At 41.7% G+C, this 24,023-nt stretch overlaps 2 protein-coding genes across 6 annotated transcripts; both read left to right on the forward strand.

The window, feature by feature from the left end:
- Positions 1-278: 278 nt before the first annotated feature.
- Positions 279-16,492, forward strand: wdr35 (WD repeat domain 35). Of its 5 annotated transcripts, none has more exons than XM_042071533.1 (29): positions 279-671; positions 1,037-1,154; positions 1,258-1,329; positions 1,429-1,521; positions 1,617-1,745; positions 2,290-2,423; positions 2,520-2,685; positions 2,800-2,945; positions 3,057-3,182; positions 3,630-3,815; positions 3,930-4,064; positions 4,346-4,378; positions 4,511-4,571; positions 5,260-5,404; positions 5,863-5,932; positions 6,156-6,239; positions 6,342-6,451; positions 6,604-6,832; positions 7,029-7,109; positions 7,314-7,450; positions 9,334-9,537; positions 9,637-9,783; positions 9,935-10,067; positions 10,159-10,269; positions 10,617-10,781; positions 10,898-11,038; positions 11,367-11,523; positions 14,959-15,199; positions 15,510-16,492. In XM_042071533.1, exons 1-29 carry the CDS (start codon positions 648-650, stop codon positions 15,658-15,660), a joined length of 3,729 nt encoding a protein of 1,242 aa, XP_041927467.1. In that variant the 5' UTR covers positions 279-647; the 3' UTR covers positions 15,661-16,492. The 5 variants fall into 5 exon arrangements, with proteins under 5 accessions (XP_041927467.1, XP_041927469.1, XP_041927468.1 ...); XM_042071535.1 differs by having other exon boundaries at positions 6,186-6,239; XM_042071534.1 differs by having other exon boundaries at positions 3,933-4,064.
- A 1,133-nt stretch (positions 16,493-17,625) lies between these two features.
- On the forward strand, positions 17,626-20,975 carry kcns3a (potassium voltage-gated channel, delayed-rectifier, subfamily S, member 3a). Its single transcript, XM_042072528.1, has 2 exons — positions 17,626-17,898; positions 18,466-20,975. The coding sequence occupies exon 2, from the start codon at positions 18,540-18,542 to the stop codon at positions 20,019-20,021; it is 1,482 nt and encodes a 493-aa protein (XP_041928462.1). The 5' UTR covers positions 17,626-17,898; positions 18,466-18,539; the 3' UTR covers positions 20,022-20,975.
- The last annotated feature ends 3,048 nt before the right edge of the window (positions 20,976-24,023 follow it).

Below are 24,023 nucleotides of genomic sequence, written 5' to 3' on the forward strand. Positions count from 1 at the left end.
TTTGTGATGACCCAAAGTTCGTTTTATACCAACTTTAGCTGTTTAGTTAAACTTTAGTTGTTTAGTCAAAGGCTAGAGCACTGGAAAACCTCATAGGTCAGTGGGGTAGACACCTTCTGGCAGTGGCTTCTGAGAATGAAATCAAAGATCCTAGGCCTAGGCCTACTAAGCGCTCCACTGCAACCCTCTCCGAAGAAACTACTTGCACCAAAGACTACATTTCCCAGGTACACAAACGGAAGTTTTCAAACGTCATCCGGTTTTTGGTTACCTGGAAACGGAGCTAAACTCTTGAAGTGTGCTAACGTTAGCTTAGCCGTGGATGATGCTCTGTCCTGTCCTGAGGACGTAAATAAAATGCGTTATCTGTCGCTTTATGCTAATAGAATTTGATATCTTCACAGTTTCATATGGTACAGTGTATTTAGAGGCTAATGGCAAACATAAACAGTTAGCTTAGCATAGGTAAACAAGTAAGACGGGCAACTTGAAGTTAATTCACCTCGTAAGCGACAGATCAATAATGCTAGGTTGATTTCGTAAACATTGGCCAAAATTAACGTCAACGTTAGTTATTTGTTCGCCGTTGGCTAATGCTTCTCTTTAACATCAACATCAGTTACGTGCCTGGCAGATAATTTGCAAGAATGTTTATTTACCTAAGCAAGAAGGTAAGATGTTTATCCAAAACCCCTTCTTCTTATTGTTGTTGTAAATAGCTGTAACGTTAACGTCAACGTTAGTCAATCTGATAAAAATAAATAAAAAATAGGCTAGGCTTCTAAATGTTGACGTTCGTAAGTTTTATATTAACACAGTCAAGTAAATTTATAATTTATCCAAATGTATTGTACTTAGGCTACTGTTTATGCGTCTAACTGCGTTTTAGATTCATTTACGTTGTAAGTTAACATGAATAATTACTGCTCTGCAACCTAAAGTTGGCCTTTGACATAATAAAAAAATTTTTCTTTGTCCCAATAAGTTTTTCGAAAAGTAGCCTACTAATAAATAGCCACCCTTTCTCTCCCGTCAGATTGCTATTCCGAACAGCATACGTTTGAAATGTGTGTCCTGGAACAAAGATCAGGGTTTCATTGCATGTGGTGGCGAAGAAGGACTTCTTAAAGTTCTGAAACTGGAAACTCAAACAGGTATAATGATCCTTTACTATCTGTTGTTATTCTCAAATCGGAGCTTTTTTGTCTATGGCAAAAAGTTAATTATTTCCCTCCTCCCATCATCTGTTGTCTGTAGATGATGCCAAATTAAAAGGACTTGCTGCACCCAGTAACCTCTCAATGAATCAGACTCTTGAAGGACATAGTGGTAAGAACTTTACGGAAAACAGTGATTCTGCTGTTCATCAGGCTCATGCATTTCTGTGCTCAGCAGGTTCATTTCTGTTTAAATATACTTTTCTGACAGGTGCTGTGCAAGTTGTGACATGGAATGAACAGTACCAGAAACTAACAACCAGTGACCAGAATGGCCTTATCATTGTTTGGATGCTGTACAAAGGTTTTACATTTTTATCAACCAAAATAGTCAGCTGCATTTGAGTACCTCTGCCACTTAGACTTGATTTGGTTTTGTACTTTTCTTTACACAATCAGGCTCTTGGTATGAGGAGATGATAAACAACAGGAACAAATCTGTAGTACGGAGTATGAGCTGGAATGCCGATGGCCAGAAGATCTGCATTGTGTACGAGGATGGGGCAGTCATTGTGGGGTCAGTGGATGGTGAGTTAGCCCTGTTTTGTTTTCACTTGATCAGTCCAGCTAATTCATGTTGGCATTCTCAGCTCTTTTGGAAAAACCTTGGCCAACATCCTTTCAAAATCCAAATCTGATCAGAATCGTCTTGTACTACTTTGATCATCATGAATAGCTAGATAGATGGTAGCATATGATTAAGGACCTGAGTTAGTATGCAGTAGTCAGAAAGCTGTGGGTTCAATTCCCGGCTTCCACCGTTGTGCCCTTGAGCAAGGCACTTCACCCCAAGTTGCCCGGGGACAATGTAATTTCTTGTAATATAGATAGATCTTTATTGTCTTTATATGCGATACAACAACATTCTGTTGGAGCTGTGTAAATGTAGATAAAATATGTGATACTAAGCCGAGCTTGGAATGAGCAGGGGCAGGAAGAAAACATACAGCTTGTCTACCACAGGCAGACTATTGAGATCTTATAATAATAATAATACATAATGAATCAATGATGAATGAATCAACATCATTGCTAGGCAAACTGCTGATGATAGGTTGTTGTTTTTCAACAGGTAACAGAATATGGGGAAAAGAGCTAAAGGGAATCCAGCTGGCACATGTGGCCTGGTCTCCCGACAGCAAGATCCTTCTGTTTGGGATGGCCAATGGAGAAATACACATATACGATAACCAGGGGAACTTCATTGTGAGTACTTAGTCACAGAATGAAATGTAAAAATACCCTTTTCTTAAGGTGACATTTTCTGTAGTTTACCATCATTCTCTGTGGTTTACATCAAAGGTAAAAATGACTATCAGCTGTTTAATAAATGTCACTGGAGCCATCAGCATAGCAGGCATTCACTGGTATCCTGGAACAGAGGGTTACATTGAGCCTGATTGTCCATGTCTTGCTGTCATCTTCGACAATGGAAGAGGACAGATAATGCGCTATGAGAATGATGAAAGTAAGCAAATTGGGACTGCTGTTAAGTCTACATAATATACTCTGTAGGGAACTACCAGCAGCTAGCAGGTTTTATGTAGAAATACTGTTACTTACCCTCGACCTTTGGGTTCAGATCCAGTCCTGCTTGATACTCAAATGAATGTGGCCAGTATCCAGTGGAACCACTATGGCAGCGTGCTTGCTGTGGCTGGATGTCAGAAGAACATCTCCTTGGATAAAGAAGTAAACACAGTCCAGTTCTACACTCCTTTTGGAGAGGTTAGAGCATGCAAGTCTCACCACAAAAACATAACTACATATTTAGGCTACATTTTGAAAGGTCATCAGCTGCATTGATCAATGACTATGTATTTCTTGTGCCATTTGAAGCATTTGCGTACACTGAAAGTCCCTGGGAAACAGATGACGGCGGTATCCTGGGAAGGTGGAGGATTGCGTATTGGATTGGCCGTTGACTCCTTTATTTACTTTGCAAACATCAGACCTGATTACAAGGTCAACAATAAATATACTGTAATACCTGCAAAAACATGGACTAATTGATATTTTACAATATTTTTAATAATGTTTATGGTAGCTTGAAAACCACAGAGATTTAGCATTAGGAATGTATTTGCATTTAAGTGGCTAGTTAAAATGGACAGATGTGTACCTCCACTTAGGTCAGAGAATAGAAGCATGAGTCCATTTGATCAGTATAGAATTAGTTAAAGCTAAGCACATAAAGTCACTTCCTTAGCCTGTATGAAAACTGATATTCTAGAGAGCCTTCCATTCCCAACACCATGGCACAAATCAATAATTATCTGTATATGAATAGACCTAATTTGCTGATACTTAACTTTGTTAAAACATGTATTAACCATGTTGGGAGTGTTTTTTGTTGGAAATTCTTAACTATTAATCTGTTGTTGTATCTTTCCCCCCATATTTTGTTTGTAGTGGGGTTACTGTTCCAACACAGTTGTGTATGCCTACACAAGGCCAGATCGTTTAGAATACAGCGTGGTTTTCTGGGACACCAAGAACAATGAAAAGTTTGTGAAGTATGTGAAGAGTCTCATGTCCATCACTACCTGTGGGGACTTCTGTATCCTTGCCACCAAGGCAGATGACAACCAGCCACAGGTAAGCCATGCAAATCAATAGACCAATAGAATGCTTTAGAGCTTTGCTGGTGTTAATTATTGAGGTGTAAAGTTGTAAGAGAGATGCATGCTTTGAAGTGTGTGGTTATGTAAGCAGACTCTTTTAGTTTCTGCACCTGGATTCCTGCCAGACATTGAGAGGGAAAGAGAAAAGTTGAAGGGTTATCAGAATGCAATGAAGAAAGGTCCAGTTTCTTCTTCAGTAGGGCAAGGAACTAGCAATGGCAAGGTTAGTAGTTGTATTCCTGCAGGGAGAATAAGAATATGGCGTGCGCAAACAGTGACACCCACAAATACGTTTAGAAAGCACCATCAGTACTTCTGGTGTAATTGTGAGGCTTGTGTGGCAAGTTATCGCTTGTACTTGAAAATTACTGGTTCCAGCATCCAAGGGCAGGCATATTTTACCAAATGCTCGTAGTGAAATATGTTTCATAGCACTGTCTACTAGTGAAATGCATCTTGTATGTAGTTCAACATTTGTCTTTTTTTCCTCAAATCCACCATTAGGAGGATGCAGAACCAGAATCAGGCAATGCAACGGTAAATAACTTCATGCAGTCATTTCATGTTCTGGGTTGATTTGTAATACAGTTGTTTACTCCATATGATTGTTTGAGGCATGTATGTATTGACTAGTTGGTTGGAATGTCCAATTTCTTGTTTGTATTTCAGTATGTGTTGGTCCTTTGTAATTCTATCGGGACTCCTTTGGACTCCAAGTACATCGATATTGGTGAGTAACCCCAAAAATCAGTCCTTTAAGTTTTAATACAACAATCAAACTTGACCTCAACGTCTAAAAGCCAATCCTTATTTGTTAGTTTTCTATCCAGCAGTGTGAGATTCTTAACTGTAGGGCTTGTAGATGGACTGGTAGCAGAGGCTTCTCTCTGGTTAGTCTGTTTGAGTGGGTTTTCAAAGGTTGGCTATGGCCACAAAAGTGCAACTCAGCAACAAAAAGGCCTTTCACTGACCTATAGCAAACAGAGCCACTGAGCATCTTCCTGGTTCACAGGCATTCTGCAAAATTCCTTCCCTGTGTGATAATGCAGATTTGTGCTGCCACTGACACGTCTGCCAAAGACGGCAGTTGATACATGACAGGGCGCCTTTCATCCTCTGGTGGATATACATTTCTCTGAGGATCACCATGTTTGCGCAGAGCTCTTAAAAAGTGCACAATTTTATTGTTCATTATCTAAATTATGATTGTATGTTCTGATATTCCACTGCATACTGCCATTGGGATGGTAGGTTTGGCTAGATGTTTCTGAAATGTTTGGTGCATCTAGTGTATAAATGTCTAAGCTCTCTGTTGTTTAGTAAGTTCTGCTTGTAGATATGTCTTGCATAATATAATTTTTATGTTTTTTAATTTCAAGTTGTCGACTCCTGAATTCTGTGAAATGTTTCACTCACAGATCCACTGTTTGTCACCATGACGAAAACGCATGTGATCGCTGCGTCTAAGGAAGCCTTCTACACCTGGCAGTATCGTGTTGCTAAGAAACTCACAGCCTTAGAGATCAATCAAGTTGCCAAGACCAGGAAAGAGGGAAGAGAGAGGTAAGTGGTGGAAGCTGCCACATGACACAACCAGAAGGATTTTGACCTAACATGCCCCTGCCATGTGTAGATGCAGGTACATTTTAAGTTTATGGTCTTTATAGGAGGGGGAGATGCTTCATCTGAAACTCATAAATGCTCTCTAGACAAACCCATGTTAGTCTGTCAAGCCGGTGTGAGAGCGTGTTTGTTGACTCTGTCTATCTTGGGAGAAAAGGTCCATTCATGGGTGTGTACAAACACAGGGCAAGCAATAGAAACCCAGACAGTCAGCTCTGGTTTGGGACCAGGTGTCCCGCCAGGTCTCCCCTTGTACATAAACCCGAGGGGGAAAGTACAAATTGTACCAGTCTGCCTTTCTCCCCGTTTGATCTGCCTCTTTCTCTTCTCTTCCCCTTCCTCCTCCCTCTCTTCCTGCCTCCATCCCTTCCTCTTGTCCGACCCACCCACTCTTACAGGGTATATCATATTGACGACACTCCAACAGGGACTACAGATGGCACCTTTGACTTTGCCAAAGCCTTTGCTGTGAGTACAGCTTGTTTGTTTCATATACAGTCATGTTATAATGGGGAGTGGGTTCCTCCCTGGTTGTAAGGTGTTGGGTTATCAGTTATCAGTATCTTCCCTGTGTGAATTAGTCTCCAAAAGTTCACACTTATCATAAAAGTTTACTTAATTACTGATGTTATTTTGCTATAGCTAAAGCCATGAATGAGTTATACAACGTACTTGTATGGTGTAAATGCAGTTTACAGACTTTCAGCCTTTAATTTCAAAGGCAACGAGAGACCCCATCTGCTGCATCACAGCCACAGATAAAACACTGATTGTGGTACGTAACTTTCCTCATACTCTTTGAGAAATCTAATGAGCACATTTATTACTGCAAGTTGCATAGAATGAAACTGTGGTTTGGTGACTATTATCCTGCCAGGGTCGGGAATCCGGCCTTATTCAGAGGTATTCCCTTCCCAATGTCGGACTTCTGCAAAAATACACTCTGAACTACAGGGCATATCAGCTCTCCCTCAACTGTAATTCCAGGTTAGAGACCTCACGATATTAATCCTACAAACATGACAATTATTTAAGTTATTATTTAAAGGAAAATGCCATATTCTGTTATGCAAATAGTGCAGCGATGGATAGTGAGAAGTTTGTATACTTACAGTAATCTTCCCCATTCTTGTCCCTAGTCGTCTGGCCATAATCGACATTGCGGGAGTGTTGACATTCCTTGACCTGGAGTCGCGGTCATCTTCAGGGGATGGCTTAGCGGGTGAGCAGGCAACAGCAGCAGCGGGAGATCCATCCAAGTTTGAGCGCAAGGACGTTTGGGACATGAAGTGGGCCAATGATAACCCAGACCTTTTTGCCATGATGGAGAAGACTAGGATGTATGTGTTTAGGAACCTGGACCCTGAGGTGAATGCTCCTTGTATGTTCTTGATGAAGCCACTCCTCCCTGCTCTTGAAAATAAACTCTGCTATCTTATCAGAATAATTTCTGACAGCACACTACTGAATGGCTGTATTTATCTGTAAAAGAATGTTATGTATGTTTACCCATTCATGTCTAATTCCCCCCCCCCCCCCATGGCCTTTTTCATGTCATTTAAAGGAGCCAATTCAAACATCTGGATACATATGCAACTTTGAAGACCTGGAAATCAAGTCTGTTCTTCTAGATGAAATTATGAAGGTAGAATTGTCTCCACATTCTAATGTTTATTGGAATTGTATGCTGAAATAACGGCTTTGTTGACTGTTCCTTGGCATCAGATCATCAGAACAAAGCCAAAACCAAACTACAGTTAATCAAATAATCAGTCAGTTTTGTAGAATTTGCGCTAAATTTGAATTCTACAACTGACTCATTACTGCTGTCTGCTCCCCACCCTTTCAGGATCCTGAGCGACCAAACAAAGATTATCTAATAAATTTTGAGATACGCTCGCTGAGAGACAGCCGAGCGCTGATAGAGAAAGTGGGAATTGAAGATGCCTCCCAGTTCATTGAGGACAACCCACATCCCAGACTTTGGTATGTCTTACAGTAAAGCCATTCACTTTTTCTCTTCTGGTTCCTATGACTCATCTACTATGCGGTATCTGTTGACAAATTGTTATATCCTACATTCTCAAGTATTCTGTCAGTAGACTTAGGTGCATATCATAAATAACAAGCTGTCCTTCAATCTATGGGTTATACAATGAGACACACTCTATCTCAGGCTATGGTTAGGAAGGCTCTGTCCTTCCCAGTGTGCATACCCTGACCACTTTGTCTAGTAGTTTGTCTACGTATGGGGTGAGGGGAAGGCAATGATGCATTCACGGCAAGCAACCTCAGACTGACGTAGCAGTTTAGCATGATGTTTATGGTCTGTGCAGTAAGGTCTGGTTCCCTACGTAAGGTCTGGTTCCCTACGTAGGAGAGACCCTCTGGTGTGACATCATGGGAGGTGTTGCATAAACCAATGTGAAAGTACCTTTGGATGTGACCGTGGGTTCAAGATGTGGCTGAAGTCATTGCTTCATAAGTAATGGCTTTTAAATACCTTCCTCCCATCACAGTTGGTTGCTGAGAGCTGTTTTTTTTTGTTAAACTGTGAAAGAAATCGTCTTTTCTACAAAAGTCACTCAATCATATCCAAGGCCAGGGGCAGCAGTGCATTAGCTTGACAGGACCTTGGAGATTTACAATGGTGTTTTGGTGGCGTCGGGCTGATTGATATTGGCTTAAAGAGGACTTGGGCTACCCATGTCAGTTTTCACAGCACATCAAGGAATTTGGGAGTCTCTGAAAAATGCTCAAGGTCTTTCTCTGAGTCTATTGGAGTTGAAGCCAAACTGAGCAAAGTTGGGGGGAATCATGGTTGTGTGGCTGAGGAAAAAAAGAAACAGAGAACATTTTAGGGTTTAATCAAAGTGTCATATGTTAGAGAACATTTTTGCATTTTGTTTTAGATGACATGGCAAACTGACAATATTTCTGTTATCCACATCAAAATAGAATTATGTTTGTAAGATAGGTGACTTTATTGAAATGCTAGTTTTTAATGTCGTACCTATCTCAGTATCTATTGCTGTATTTCAACTGTCCAGCTCATCACCAGGTTCTTGAAAACGTGATGTCTCTGGAGTGCAAATGCAGAAGTTCTTTTTCTTTTTTCATCTGAGCTGCTCTGTGTAATGGAGAGGTAGGAATTTGGATTGTTAAGGGAGAACTCAAGGAATGCGAGTGGCAGTCACGCATTGAAAGTGCAAATGTCAAGAAGCCAGAGTGAGACCCAGATGCCTCCCTCATTTCTGTGATTTCAGAGTTTGCTTCGAGCTCTCAGTGAGAGAGAGATCTTTTATGACTCAGACCAAGGTTCTGGGGCAACCCAAGGATCCCAACCTGAGGAGTGGAGATCTGAGGGTCATTCTCAGTCAGCTGTGAAAACATGAAATGGCCTTAGTGTGCCTTGGAAAGGCTAAGTAAAACAAATTTGATTTGTGACGCACTCTTGCATGTTTCGTGAGTTCTTCATGAGATGGCCAGGCCTAGTTTCCCAACAGCAGAGGCAGCGAAGGTCATACGAAAACCACCATCCCTTCACATCAAATTTTCTGTGGGTGTAAACAGGACTTCACAGCGTGTTCATGTCCACCTGAGATTTTCATGAGTGAAGATGTACAGCTCCATAGCATTCAGTTATAGGCCACATAACGATTTTACTTTGTACATCCATTATTGTTAAGAAATTTCAAATTTTGAGGCAGAACTTTACATTTTTTACCTTTAACTGGCTCTAGATATGTCTATAGCAGTGGAAGTATCAAAAATGCTGAATGTGCCTTATGCTTTGTCGCTGCCTGTGAAAATGTTTTAGTACTAACAATGCAGGTCTATTCAAGTCTTTCATTGAATTCTGTCCATAGGCGTCTGCTTGCTGAGGCAGCCCTTCAGAAGCTGGATCTAAAGACTGCCGAGCAGGCATTCGTCCGCTGCAAAGACTATCAGGGCATTGAGTTTGTGAAACGCCTCGGCAACCTGCAGAGTGAATCAATGAAGCAGGCTGAGGTGGTGGCCTACTTTGGCCGGTTTGAAGAGGCCGAGAGGATGTACCTGGATATGGACCGCAGGTGACAGGAGTTCTGTTCTGTATTCTCAGTGGGTTGTCATGGTATTACATGCGTCATTTGGGTAATATCTGCTGAAATGGTATGTGTGTGTTTCTAAAGAGACCTGGCCATCAGCCTGAGGATGAAGCTGGGAGACTGGTTCAGGGTTCTGCAGCTTCTGAAGACCGGTTCTGGTGACGCTGATGATGCTCTGCTGGAGCAGGCCTACAATGCCATTGGGGACTACTTTGCAGACAGACAGAAGTGGTAACTGCATTGTTAATTTAATTGAACTTACCGTTCCAGTGTGCCATATACAGCTTGAATTTTAATGGCTCATATATGGTTTTCTAACATCATGAATGGTTGTATGTGTGTTTAGATGAGCATCACAGCACTTATTTGTGTTTGTCCACAGGGTAAATGCTGTGCAGTACTATCTGCAGGGCCGAAATCAGGAGAGATTGGCAGAGTGCTACTACATGTTAGAGGACTATGACGGCCTGGAGAGATTAGCCAACTCTCTTCCTGAGAACCACAAACTGCTTCCAGTGAGGCCCAGTTCTCATTACTGTAATATCCTGTACGTTGTGGTCTTCTGTATGGAATGATGGATTGTTTGTTGTTTGTGTTATATTGTAGGATATAGGTCAGATGTTTGTAACAGTCGGTATGTGCGAGCAAGCTGTGAATGCCTACCTCAAATGCAGCCAGCCCAAGGCCGCAGTGGAAGCCTGTGTACACCTGAACCAGGTGAGATTCTTCTTCAATTTTACAGATTTAATGTAGCTGGCAGGATTGTACATATCCATGCTGTCTTAAAGCATTTCTACTAAATGTTGTGTGTCAGTGATATAGTCATTATTTATTCAGTACTTAGTCACTAGCTGGTGTTCAGTATCGGAATGTTTTAGGAGTTATGTTTTGTTATCCTGGGCGGTATTAAAACAACAACAAAAAAGAAGAGTAAAATGACATCAGAGGCCTTAAGAAATAACTTAAGAAATCCCATGTTTGGGAGTTTTAGTATTTGGACTATTTATAGACTAAGCTACATTGTGTCCGTGCCATAGATCTGATGCAATATAACTGGTTTTCAGTGGAACAAAGCAGTTGAGCTGGCCAAGGATCACAACATGAAGGAGATTGGACCTCTCTTGGCCAAGTATGCCTCTCACCTCTTGGAGAAAAATAAGAGACTGGAAGCAGTGGAGCTGTACCGGAAGGCTCACCATTTCCTGGATGCTGCTAGGCTCATGTTTAAGGTAGTCCTCCTTCCATCGCTGTGTGCCTGTGGGAGAATGCCTATGGTGTGCAAAATAACAACATACCTTAGTCACCATATTGAAATAGAATTTTGACTACTATTTGCGACCCACAGATAGCTGATGAAGAGGCCAAGAAAAGAACCAGGCCCCTGAGGGTGAAGAAGCTGTACGTACTAGCAGCGTTGTTGGTGGAAAATTACCATGAGCAGATGAAGACCTCACAGCAAAGCAAGGCCAAAGGAAAGAAGTCAGAGGTGATTTTCCACTGTGTCTGTCAGCTTTAGAGAGCTTTCCCTCTGTCACTGAATGTGTAGATAGATACCCAACGGAATTGAGCTTTGTCCAGCAGGAAAGATTTTTCACTCGGGGCATCGTCTTATTAGCAACACTAATGAGTGTAATTTTGGAGACAGAAGCCCAGCTGGTGTTTGAAATAACCGCCTCAAATATCCATTTCTTGAGCACAGTCTGGCGGCCCATGTCCTTATTTTGTCCCACAAAACGATGTGCTGTCAGCTTTAGCTAAAGCCTGCATGTAATTTCACCAGTGGTAATTCACATGTGGTGTAACTTCCTGACCAGGCAACATCAGCGTTGGCTGGACTTCTGGAGGAGGATGCATCCTCGACAGATAACCGCATTGTGGACAATGCCTGGCGAGGTGCAGAAGCATATCACTTCTTTCTGCTGGCACAGAGGCAGCTCTATGACGGAAATGTAGACTCTGCCATGAAGACAGGTAATTTCCATTTCTATTTAATATCCCTTATAGAGCACCAAAACATTACACGTCTCATGGCGCTTTACGGAGTGGTAAACAATCAACCCTCAAAATATAGCCAGGACCGATGCAGGCTTAAAATGAGGTGGGAGATGAAATTACCCATTCTGGCATTCACATGAACACTAATATCTTTGTTGATTAACCAGACGTAGATAAACCAGCACAACCCACACAACAATGACCGCTGGAACGGGCATGTTCCTGAATGAAAATAGTAGCAGGCTACTACCGGTAGACACGTCGGCGCTGCGCCTGACGTAGGTGAGCACGTTCGCTACGCGAATTTGCATATAGTGGTGTCCCAATTCAGAGGGAAAGATCTTCACCTCCACTTCCCTTGTCGAGGGGGCTTTGAGGGCAATCAAAACCAAGTGGAAGTTTTAAGGGGGGAGAAATGGGACGGGCCCATAGAGTATCAGTATTACTATAAATCAAAAATGGTTAATATCAATAAGTATATCAATGGTATGGTACTATATACTGTAGTGTTATACCATAGTGAGAATCGGCAAGTGAGGGAGAGTTGAGAGAGAGAGAGGGAAGGGGAGAGAAGAGAGGGGAGGGCTTGTACGGCGTGACACATGATAACTCAATGACAGCACTATGCTATAGCAGCATAACTATGGCATGGTGAAAGGTAGACACCAGCGCAGGTATGGTCAGTGACCACCGTCGCACGCATGACTGGGGTGCCAGTCACACGAGGGCACAGCAGGGTGGTCCATTCCACACAACATGTTAGCATACTGTAATTTCCCACATATGAACTATATTGACCAAGGTTTACATCGATTTTGCAAAATTCCTTCACCTACGAAGTTAATACACATGGGCGTACGACGGAGTATAGGGGCCACACCCGATTCTGAAGTAGGCCTACAATTTTGCTAAATCACCAAGGCATTTTGTTGTTGCACAATAATGGCACAAGGCCTCTGCAACTGCAGTTTTTTTTTGTTCCCAGCTCAGAAAACTGGATGTGATGATGTTTCAGATTAGTGAGTTCACTTAAGAATGTTGTATTGCCATGCTTCCTTGTTCCCTTCAGAGATTGAAAACGTACAGGCTATTTATGAAAAGGTATGTGTGTGTATGCAAGTTTTCAAGACATATTTTCGAGACACATATACATCCTACAGCAAACTAGCTGATAACGAAATGTTTTTTAATTTCACACATCAGCGAATTATAGCTAATTGGATTACCAGCAACAGAATTTTCAACTATGTAGCAATTGCTATTTAGATTGAGACGTAAACCAGTTATGAAGGGGTAGAGAGAAAACTATTAAGAGAGCATGCCTGGATGACCATTCGGCATGGCCATATCCACTGAAGTACACTCAGGCCTTTATGTTACCATATTTAGGACATCAATTTAAACAAAAATGTACAACAAATGTTGAAAACTAATGATGCAATTATAAATGCAACAATCGGGCAACATCAAGGTCTGCAAAAGTTATTGTCGATAGTTTCATTTAGTGTGTGATAAGTAGAAAATATAATTATTATGACAGGCCTAGCTTTTGGGCACTTTGTAAATCATTGGAGTTGCTGTAAGGGATAGGTTCAAATGACTGAGCAAATTTCTGTACTTACAGTTGTTATGGTCTAGGGGTAAGGCCACAACAAAAGAGGGAGTCGAGAGGTTGGATCTTTAACTAAAATATGGATTTATTAACCAAATAACAAACAAACAGTGTGAGGTGGGTCAAAGTCAGTCATCAGTAATGCATGGATGTTGTGTGTTTGCAATGTGTCTGAGTGCAGTGTTGCATGTCCAAAACCCAAAGTAAGAATGGCCCTGCTAAGGGGAGAGGAAGCAGTCCTCTTATCAGGACTCCAGTGTACAGGTGCAGCTCATCAGCTCGTTAAGTCCTAAGCACACCTGAAAACAAGTAGTCAATACGCAGAAGGCCTAACAGGCCGTCACACAGTATATGATACATGACTCTCTGAAGCAGTTGAGTAGATAGAGGATAGTGCGCCAGTCTTCTATGAAATACTCTACACATAGTGGCAGCCTGTTTTAAGGTCAGAGTGTAGGCACACAGTCCTGTGTTAATGTAGTGCTGCTGCGGTGTTCTGACCAAATACTGCTCCCTGAGTTTGAACAGCATTCAAGTGTCAACCACCATGGTTGCTTTGGATGTCATGTTGACCTTTTGAGATTAATTTTGATGCTCCATCATCACTGTGAATGTGCTTGCTGTCTGGCCTGTGCCCATGATCCGCCAAAGTCAGTTTAAAGCAGGCTCAACGTCGGTTTGCCATGTTTCTGTTTTGTACAGTATGTTTGGTCACTCCATTTGCAATTACTGAATTGGACAATTTGGTTAACCACAGCAAGCTGGTGGAATGACACCTTGTTGACGTTGAGTGTGTCATAGCAGACAAGCTCTACCTTAACCAAGTTGTGAAATAGTATACCGTAGAGGCAGGGCTATGTTGCACAGAAGAATGTCTGAAACAACAAATAGCCCAACTGGTCATAAACATTTGTGTTGGTACATCAAGTATCGCCAAGCCACAGTTTGTTGACCTCTTGAACGCCCCCCGAGTCAGTTTGGTTCATGCTCTACTGAATCTCACACTCTCCGTTCTGGTTAGAGTCACACGGGTTATTCACTCGTTGCCAGGTGTCTAGAGACCCAGTGAGATAGGATGACAGTAGTAATTTAAAGTAGCGTGCTCAGAGGGCTCTGCCCCAGACCGGGGTCAGAAAAAGCAACGATATATCACCGCACCAGACGTCATGCTATTGCAGGCTCGCCAATGTGTGCGAGTGTGTTAGTGTGTGCTGTGTCTGACCTCCATGACATTGGCTTTTTCTTTTCTTGCGTTAGTTTCTTTCTCAGGAGAAGGTGTACAGTCTAAAGCCCTAGGCTATGTGTGTGTCAGACAGCCATGGCATGACGCGTAAATGTAAATGCTGCTTCAGACAGACCACCTGTGTGACGGCTACTTGCGTTATTGTCTGTGCATGTGTGTGCACCATACCAATGGAAAATGTTCCTTACTGTTGCTGGCCTTTATGAGCCGTGCATGTTACTTTGGGGAGATTGAGATCGAAAAATGAGTTGAGCCTATGCAGATGCTGTTAGTAGACTATACTGTTCAGTTTTGCCATCATGCAAAATTTGTCAGATAAGTGTGATTGAAAAAAAATCTCAGACACTCTGACCATACGTTTTAACATTAGAAAAATGCACGATACACAGGCGTTAGATTAAATTCCTAGTGCTATAGGGGATTTCCTTTTCTTATGCGGGCAAAACAACATCACCAACAAAACAGCCTTCGAGAGCATTTCACTTGGGTTATCAAGCAAAGCAACTATACAGTAGTGACACATTTTAAATCGCAGTTTCATCACTGTGTCCATTAGCCCTGCACCTGCGTGACTATGAGGACATCATCCCTGCTGTGGAGATCTACTCGCTGCTGGCCATCTGCTCATCGGCCAATCGGGCGTTTGGCACTTGCTCTCGGGCCTTCATCAAGCTGGAGTCCCTGGAGAGCTTGAGCCCCGAGCACCGGCAGAGCTACGAGGATCTGGCCCTGGAGATCTTCACCAAGTACCCGCCCAAGGACAACCGCAAGTCAGAGCTAGACAGCATCTCTGAAGGGTATAAGACCTCTCTCATATGGAATGAAAACATGGCCAGATATGTGACGGTCCATGAGGTCTCTTTTATTATAAACGTTAAATTGAATCTTATATTTTGTGCTTAACTCATAAAATTGCAAATTGGGGCATCATGTGGTGTTTACTGTGGAGCTTGGGCATATTGAAAGCAGTGTGCAATCCTACTGAGTATCTTTACTTGAGTAGGACAGTGCTTTTGCAACATGTTTACATAAAAAGAGCCAGACATACTTTTGTCTCTATTCTTAGAATACAAGTTGGACTTTAATGATGTGCTCTCTCTCTCTCAGGGTGGATGGAAAGCTCCCTACTTGCATCGTGACAGGGCGCATTATCTCCGAGTACCAGTTCTGGATGTGCAGTACTTGCAAGCACTGTGCCATGGAGCAGGACATTAGCAGACACAATTTCTGCCCCCTGTGTCACAGCACCCTCACATGAAGGCCAAGAGTTAGTTAGTTCCGACTAACTATTACCCCAAGTTTGTCCTCCCTCTTTATGTTTTGGGTTGTCTTGCTCAACTTATGATTTTTTTTTTGCTCAAAGGCAAGGGGCTGCTCTAAGACACTCGTAAAAGGTTATGAATCATAATGGTTTGTTAGTTTTGCTGATGTATTATGTATCAAACAGTTACAATGGTTCAGACCTACAAATGAATAGAAAAGTGTTTCAACATTCCAGGTCTGTAATGCTATGAAGTTAAATATTTCTTAAGTGGACTGTTGAAGATGCAAGTTTAGTTAGTAAGCTGTTAATTTAGTGCATTTTGAAATGCATGATGGAAAGGGATTTTTGTACTCCATATGTCTCATTCATTACATTCATTATGGCTTTATACATTTAATGAGCAACAGAACACAGGCCTTTTTGGGGGACCAAAATATCAACATTTCCTTAGGACACGAGTCAGCTTTATTAACATTTCATTAGAATACAACAGTGTGAGATTACTGAATTGCATTTTCAGGAAAGCATTTAGTACTTTATATATTGGCATTCAAAAATGTAGTTGCCTGCTTTTTAAGTGTATTGTGGGTTCAGCTGAAAACAGGATGACATTATTTTTCATGTTTTTCATTTATTTTTGTACACTTTTTCATTCTATATTTTTGCATTTTATATATAAAGCCATACTTAAGCATAACAAACATGTATTGTACCCATACATTTGATAACATTGTGGTACCCATGATTAATTATTAGATTAACTATATTTGTGATGAAATGAACTATATTTGTGATGAAAAATTAAAAAGTGAATTACTCTGCTGAAGTGGTCAGTCTTGGACAAGGACTTTGTTAATATTAATTGACTGAGGAATTCTGAAAAAAGAGACTGAGGATAAGGTGAGTCAGATCTTCAATCTGTGGTAAAATTGTGACTCCCAGTGATGTAAAGCGGTACTACACATTAAACAAGACTATACGCATTAAACACACAACTACACAGACGCACTTATCAAAATATGGGCGAGAGTCACTGTTGCAGAAGTCTACATTGCCGGAATTTGTTATTTTATGAAAATGCGCCTAAAATATAATAGAGGTAATCATTTAGTGAAATGTTAATCAACTACATATAGGCCAAGCCTAATAATTGCAGGGCTACTGTGCGTTCGTGGAATTCGATTCATTCCGTTGAGTTAAACTCTTCGCTCAACACCGTGGTGAGTTTGGACTGCCAGCAAACCTTTAGGTCTTCTGTTCCAAATTCCATTAAGAGACAAAACGTTAACCAGATTCATTATTCTGTTATGTGAACACTAAACCTGACTGTGGTCCTACACAATTCAGTTATTGGATTGCACTGGTTAAAGGAGCCCCTAGAGGGCGGTAAGAGATCATGAAAGACAGAGAGTCTAGATTGTGCTTGTTGCTTGTTGGAGGTGCAAGGAAAAGATGCAGAAGTGGCTTCGTTATTGCGCTGCAAACACGTTGTTTAACGTTATTCAATATAATAAGTGTAGCATAATACCAACCTCTGCTGATTACTGTCTTGCAGCCTAATATCAATGATGTTACCTACTCTCCATTCGCGATTAATTGTCCTCTTCTAAAACAGTCTAGAAAAGTTAATTACTAGTAGCCTAAATTAGATGAATCAAGTAATTAGATGAATCAAGGAGATATTGGATTACGCACGGAATGTTTTATTGAAACAACCTGGAAAAGCAGAAAATATAATTAACATAGACTACTTAATATTGTTTATTTGTGCAATTTATGAATGGTCATAAGTTTCCATTTACCCATCAATCGTTTAAAATAGCTCTAGTAGGCCTACACAAAACGAGGTGAGGTTCTGCAAGTGCATCATGCCTGAATATCCCTTTGTTTTCTTTCCGCAGCGCACACATGACCAACTTTGTCTTCTGTAAGCTATTCTTTATAAGGGCCGAGAGCGCGTATGCCAATGGCCACTAAGCAGTGACGCAAAGACACTGCCTATGGGCAACTCTGTAACACGCGCTCTGGCTCACTCAAAGCGCTTCCATCTCGACCCGGACAGTTTGCTGCGGGACATGGAGAGGACAAATCCTTCGCGACTGGACCCGTGCCATTATCTGTCAAAGCAAGAGAACCACAAAAAATGGAAACAACACTACATTCTGTAAAGTGACGGCAGCGAAGAGCGGAGTGCTTTCTAATGCTGACAACTTTTTCTTGCACTTTCACTAGGTAATTATCTGTAGGCTTCAGCTGTTTTAAAGATAAACATAAATTTGTGTCTGATATTGACCATCATTTTACTTAAATGTCTTGTTCATCTGAATATTTTTCTTAATTTTCATCAATGTATTAATACTGCCTGTATTAGCAAATACTTAAAACATTTTCAGTATTTTATTTATTTAGATGGTTTGCTTTTCCTTGATGCTTTTATTGAGTAGGCTATTTATTCTCTGTAAGGTGTAAGTGTGCTTGTCTTTGCAGGCTATGGCTTCAAACAGATAACCTCTCTGATTGTGTAGAAGTTGCAAAGCTAATCTTATGACAATCCTACTAACAATTTAATATAGCTCAGTGTAAATTAATTTGTCCATCTGTAATGCTGGCAATATTTTTGTAATGGAAAGGCATCCCATTCAACCACTGCTAAAAGATAAAAGATTAATGAAAGTTAGTTACAGTGGATTCCTTGTTTTTATAAGAGCTTTGGATGGATGCGGTGCAGCTTTATTGACCTTTTGTCTGACTGGTGATAATAAAGGTCTGAAATAACTCAATAATGCTCCTCTGTTGTAGGAAATGGTGTCTGAATACCAAGCAGCATAATTGAATCAAACCACCACTCTTCCATTTGGTGGCAAAGACTCACCATGGTGTATGGGCAGATTCTTCACAGATGGGGCCCAGAAGATGGCTTCATCAACCTGAATGTTGGTGGCTACAAGCAGAAAGTGTCGCGCCGCCTTCTGCTCTGCTTTCCCAACACCCGCCTTGGACGTCTCCTCTTCTGCCACTCGGAAGAGGCCATCTTGGAGCTATGCGACGACTACGGCGCAGCCGAACGCGAGTACTATTTCGACCGCAACCCGCGCTTCTTCCTCTACGTCCTCAACTTTTACAACACGGGGAAGATCCACCTGATGGAAGAGCTGTGTGTCTTCTCCTTCAGCCAGGAGCTGGAGTACTGGGGCATCAAAGAGCTCCACCTGGACACCTGCTGCAGCAACAAGTTCCAGGAGCAAAAGGAGTGCGTTGAGGCCGGCGACTGGGACCGCAGGAGCGACGACCAGCAGCAAAACCAGATGGAGGGCAGCATCGACTCCTCCATGGAGGAGCTGTCCGCTCTGGACAAGGACTTTGAGAAATTCGAGGGCACGTGGTGCGCGGAACGCCGCAAGTACATCTGGCTGCTTCTGGAGAACCCTGGGTTCTCACCTGCAGCGAAGGTGATTGCTGTGGCCTCTCTGAGTGTGGTGCTCACCTCCATTGTGGCCATGTGCGTGCACAGCATGCCTGAGTACCAACAGGTAGACGCCAACGATAAAGAGATCGAAGACCCCGTGCTGGCTATTTTCGAGATCGTGTGCATCATCTGCTTCTCGTTCGAATTCATCATCCGCATGCTGGTGACCCCGTGCCTGCGCAAGTTCTGCTGCAACACGCTCAACATCATCGACTTTGTCTCCATCATCCCGTTCTATGCCACGCTGGCCTTTGACCCCATGGAGGAGGAGAACGAGGAGCTGGAGAACGTGGGGAAGGTGGTGCAGGTGCTGCGACTCATGCGCATCTTCCGCATCCTCAAGCTGGCGCGCCACTCGGTGGGCCTGCGCTCCCTGGGCGCCACCCTGCGCCACAGCTACCACGAGGTGGGCCTCCTGCTGCTCTTCCTCTCCGTGGGCATCTCCATCTTCTCCGTGCTCATCTACTTTGTGGAGAAGGAGGATGAGGAGTCGGAGCTGCAGAGCATACCCGTGGGCTGGTGGTGGGCCACTATCAGCATGACCACCGTGGGCTACGGAGACACATACCCCGTCACGCTCGCTGGGAAGCTGATCGGCACACTTTGCATCGTCTGTGGTCTCCTGGTGGTGGCCCTCCCCATCACCATCATCTTTAACAAATTCTCAAAGTACTATCAGAGACAGAAGGCGGTGGATGCCAACCAAGGCAATAATGAGATTAAGGTTCTTGACCCGAGCCTGCTGCACTTCCATGTTAATAACCTCTACTCACAAAATAGGCATTCTTTGGTGGCCAGCCTGTCCTCTAGAAGTAGCATTGGGAGTGGCGACGATGCCACAGATGCTTCCAGCCTTCAAGAGGTGGAGACAGTTTATCCTGCGGAATGAGTGGAGACATCTGACAGAAGACAGCCCTCTGCACCAGAGTGAACAGGGAACAGAGACAAGACATAGATGATAAAATAAACAACAAGCACTTTCAGTAACTCAGGGCTCTATTCATTTGGTGCACTGACAGTGGTGGTAATATTGGTCACATATAGCCGGCTTATTACAGACTTCTCTTCACTTACTACTAGTAGCACCGGTTATATGTAGGTCACTGCTGTCAGGTCAAGAAACAAAATAATTTTTTAAAGCAAAGACCTTAGTCAGTAGTCATTCATTATGTAAGCTTGGGAGGAAATCAATTCAGATGTTTCTTAGAAAACAACATCAGATCTTTGACATGTAATGGCATGTTATTACATTTGTCTTAAACTTAAACACTCTGCCTTTGTAATCGATGATTGCATGTGTTATTAAAAGGCTATAGGGTACACTCTTAAAACAAATGTGTTGTCCCTATCTGGACACAGAGATGTGTTAAAAAACAACGCAAGTTGTGTTATTTTCAACACATTGTTTTAAGAGTGTAGAATGTGCATAATTGTTCAGCATGCCAGTGGTAATGAGCGTACTGTCTGAGTAAAACAGATTCATTCAAACATCTGCACTAGATTGTACAGTGATGCAGCAGAATTTTGTCTTCAAAAATCAAAAAATCTTCAATTTGAATAAAAACTTCTAAATCAACATATTCAAATGATGTTATGTTCACAAGAATGGATGTCATTTCAGCCTTTGAGGGAAGTCCTTAAAAGGGCATCAGACATTGTTAATAGAGAGAATGTGTTCACATTCAAAGGTAGAATGCCATAAACTGCTTTAGTGACATTTCAATGTGATGGACAACTGAAAATCCATTTAATCGCCAGGATCTATACGCTTTTCAGATAGGTAGTTATGCCATAATGTTATTATGCCAATGCCAATAAAATGTAATTTACAATAGACGCCACCATTACATATGTTTTCTCAGAACAACCATGATTTGGAAAATCGACCAGTAAAGATGTCTTAACATGTTTATTATAACAAAAGTGAGTGTAATTGGCCTATTGTGTTGATGTTATGCTGATAGGGTGTATCAATAAAAGAGAAGCGGGAGATGCTTTCCCCAGCAGCCCCTCTCTGCTGCCTGTCAGCCTAATGCACTTGCTGTTTATCTGATTTCCCACAGCGGCACAGGGCAGGCAGAATCATTTCTGGCGTGCATTGAGATGTGTACATCGGATCGATGAGAGGGGGAGAGGCTGTGTGCTGGGGATGTCATCTTAGACATCGCAGGCTGGACAGGAGTGCCCTCTCAGCACTGCCCGTGAGCGTCTGCTGATGGCCTCTGAAGGTTTTGAGGAATTACAGCGCAGTGTTATCACTGTGTTATCACTGTGTTTGACTCCACAGCATTGTCAAGTTTGAGGGTAAATAAGAAATAATTTACACTTAACACAATCGCCACCAATATCAGGCTTGCTGCGATAACTGTTAGGTCTGATTACATTTTGTGCAGTGATGGACAGAGGCATTTTTCACTGTCATCCCACCTCTTGGCTATTCATCTTGTGGGTCTTGGAGCACTGTTAAATTAAAGGGGAATGCCAAGATTTTTTCCCTTTAAATTACATGATTTGTGGCTCGTTGCAAGAATCAACAAATTGGAAAGCAAATTGGAAGTGTCACTATTAAAAAACAATAGCTTTGCAGTTTATTGTTGCTAAAAATGGAAATAAGAAACCTATTTTTTCCATCTACATTTAATGTGAAAAAAGTTGTGTCAGGACAAAATGTTATATTAATCATATTGTGTTTTACTCTTAACTTTGCTCTTGATCTCTTGATGTATTTGCATTCCCTAAGCAAGTTTGTTTAACTTACTGAAATTGCTGACAGTCATCCTTTCAGCTAACACATATACCACCAAACATTGTGCGAGCAGGTTGTGTGCTGGAAACGCAGCAGTGCAGGAGAATGATGACCTGTCAGTGAGAGTGAAATCACCCATACATTTACACAGCACTGACATTTAACCACAGCTGCTCAGGTAACGTGCCTGTGAAATGTCCATGAATCCAGAGGTGTGGCTTACCTTCTCACTCATCCAGAAAATGAGACACATCTGTCAAAGGCTCCTGTTAACCTCAGACAGATTCAGTACCTGCACTGCAGATGCTCTCACTCTGCTCTGATTATGATAAGAAAATGCAGATCAATGATGCAAAGAAATTATTAAATTGAATGTATTGTTATTTTACCTTTAGAAAATATCTTTGTTTAACATATTGTGTTTAGCGTAGTAGTACTGAATGGTGTTAACACAATGGAAAAGATTTTGAAGCATGGTATCAGCAAAGCTTACATACTGAGTGAGTGATGAGAGGTGTTCATGTGGTCCTCTTTATTCCTCACAAATAACAGAGTTCATTGATTATGTCTTCTCTGCAAGTGTTTGGGATTCCTAAGTAGCGCTCCAGTTAATGCTTTTTGATTTTCTCTCACCCGGAGATTGAAAGGCAGTGACCATCCAAGCAAAACACAGCTCTGTTGTCTGTTGCTTCTACTGTTTGCCAGAAAGCTTTACCACAAACATATATTTGATGAAAAAGGTCTGGGTTGCAAACTTTAATGTGCATTGTAGACCCCCCGCAACCATGGCTTATATGTTGCAATATAGCAATATTCTCACTGATTTTAAGAAAGCTTCCTGAAAGAACATTAGAAACGTTTAGATTTAAAGTCAGAAGTTGAGAGGACACCATGAAAAGGGAGAAGATAAAGTTGGTAATTAGGATCTTACCTATCACTATATGTACACAATCCTATATTTGTTTTGTGTACACAGTTTCTGATATGAATAGACAATGATTGAACAGATTTATTTTGGTCTGTTAAATCCTCTTTTCAAGGAGACATTGTATTTTTTTTTCAAAAAACGATGATGCACTTTTCTTGACAAGAGGTAACTATTTATAGAGGGCTTTCACAATATCTTTGCAGATTGCTGATGTCAAGAGGTGACACCCACTTCTGATCTGCCCAAAGGGTTTTTTCCAAATGGACAATCAGGCTGAAAAGCTTCAGCTGAATACATAAAAACCCTCTTATGTGATTGATTATGTGACAGAACAGTGAGACAGTTCAAATGCTACTTCACGACAGTCCAGCATTCAGTTTGACCTTCCTTGACAATGTTGATGACTGACAAAATGAGAAAAGCCAGGAAATGTTTGAGTATTGAACCATAGCAGTATACTGTAGCCCAGTTGCATGGACAGTTGCATGGACAGTTGCTGAAGTTCTTGATTTTTGCCCGTCACAGTAACTTCACAGTCACTACTGCCCTTTATGGTTGAAAATGCTTGTCTGCCCATGTGCCCACTTTTCAAATCAAAGAGGTAAACACATAGTGATGCAGAATCACTAATCAAATTCACAAATAGAGATTTTCTGTATAGAAAAGACATGTTTCATCACATCACCTGTTTAGGTTCTATTTTTAAAGTTCACAGTCAAAATGTTTCACGTTGATTCTCATCTTTACGGCCTCGGTCTTCTCTTTGATGTGTCCTCATAGAGAGACACATTCCTGATGCCCACCCAGTGGTGACTCACTTGAACTATAACTAGAGTGTTGTGAACTTGCTTGTCACGACAGATTTACTGTCACATAATTTCTGTTTGTGCTTTTATGTCCCTATAGAGCCATCTAGTTATTAAAGAAACCACTGAGTAAGTTAGACATATGGTCTAGAGTTTTCTAACTGTATTAAGTCTCACTCTAAAGCATTTCTAAAAGTACAGCTTAAGAAATATAGTACAGGGTAATTTGGCCTGATGCTTTATTTGTTGGTTGTACGGTAAATTTCAGTTGAATCATTTGGGAAAGCTCACACACCATCTTAATGCACTTTTATGAGATCTTTAAAATGGTCTATAAGGATACACTAGCATTAATGTGGAGTCCAAATTTTCTAAAGTACTGTAGCTTCTGTCTGTTTTTTTTACCCACTC

This window comes from Alosa sapidissima, chromosome 19 (assembly GCF_018492685.1).
Source record: "Alosa sapidissima isolate fAloSap1 chromosome 19, fAloSap1.pri, whole genome shotgun sequence".
Taxonomy (NCBI): domain Eukaryota; kingdom Metazoa; phylum Chordata; class Actinopteri; order Clupeiformes; family Clupeidae; genus Alosa; species Alosa sapidissima.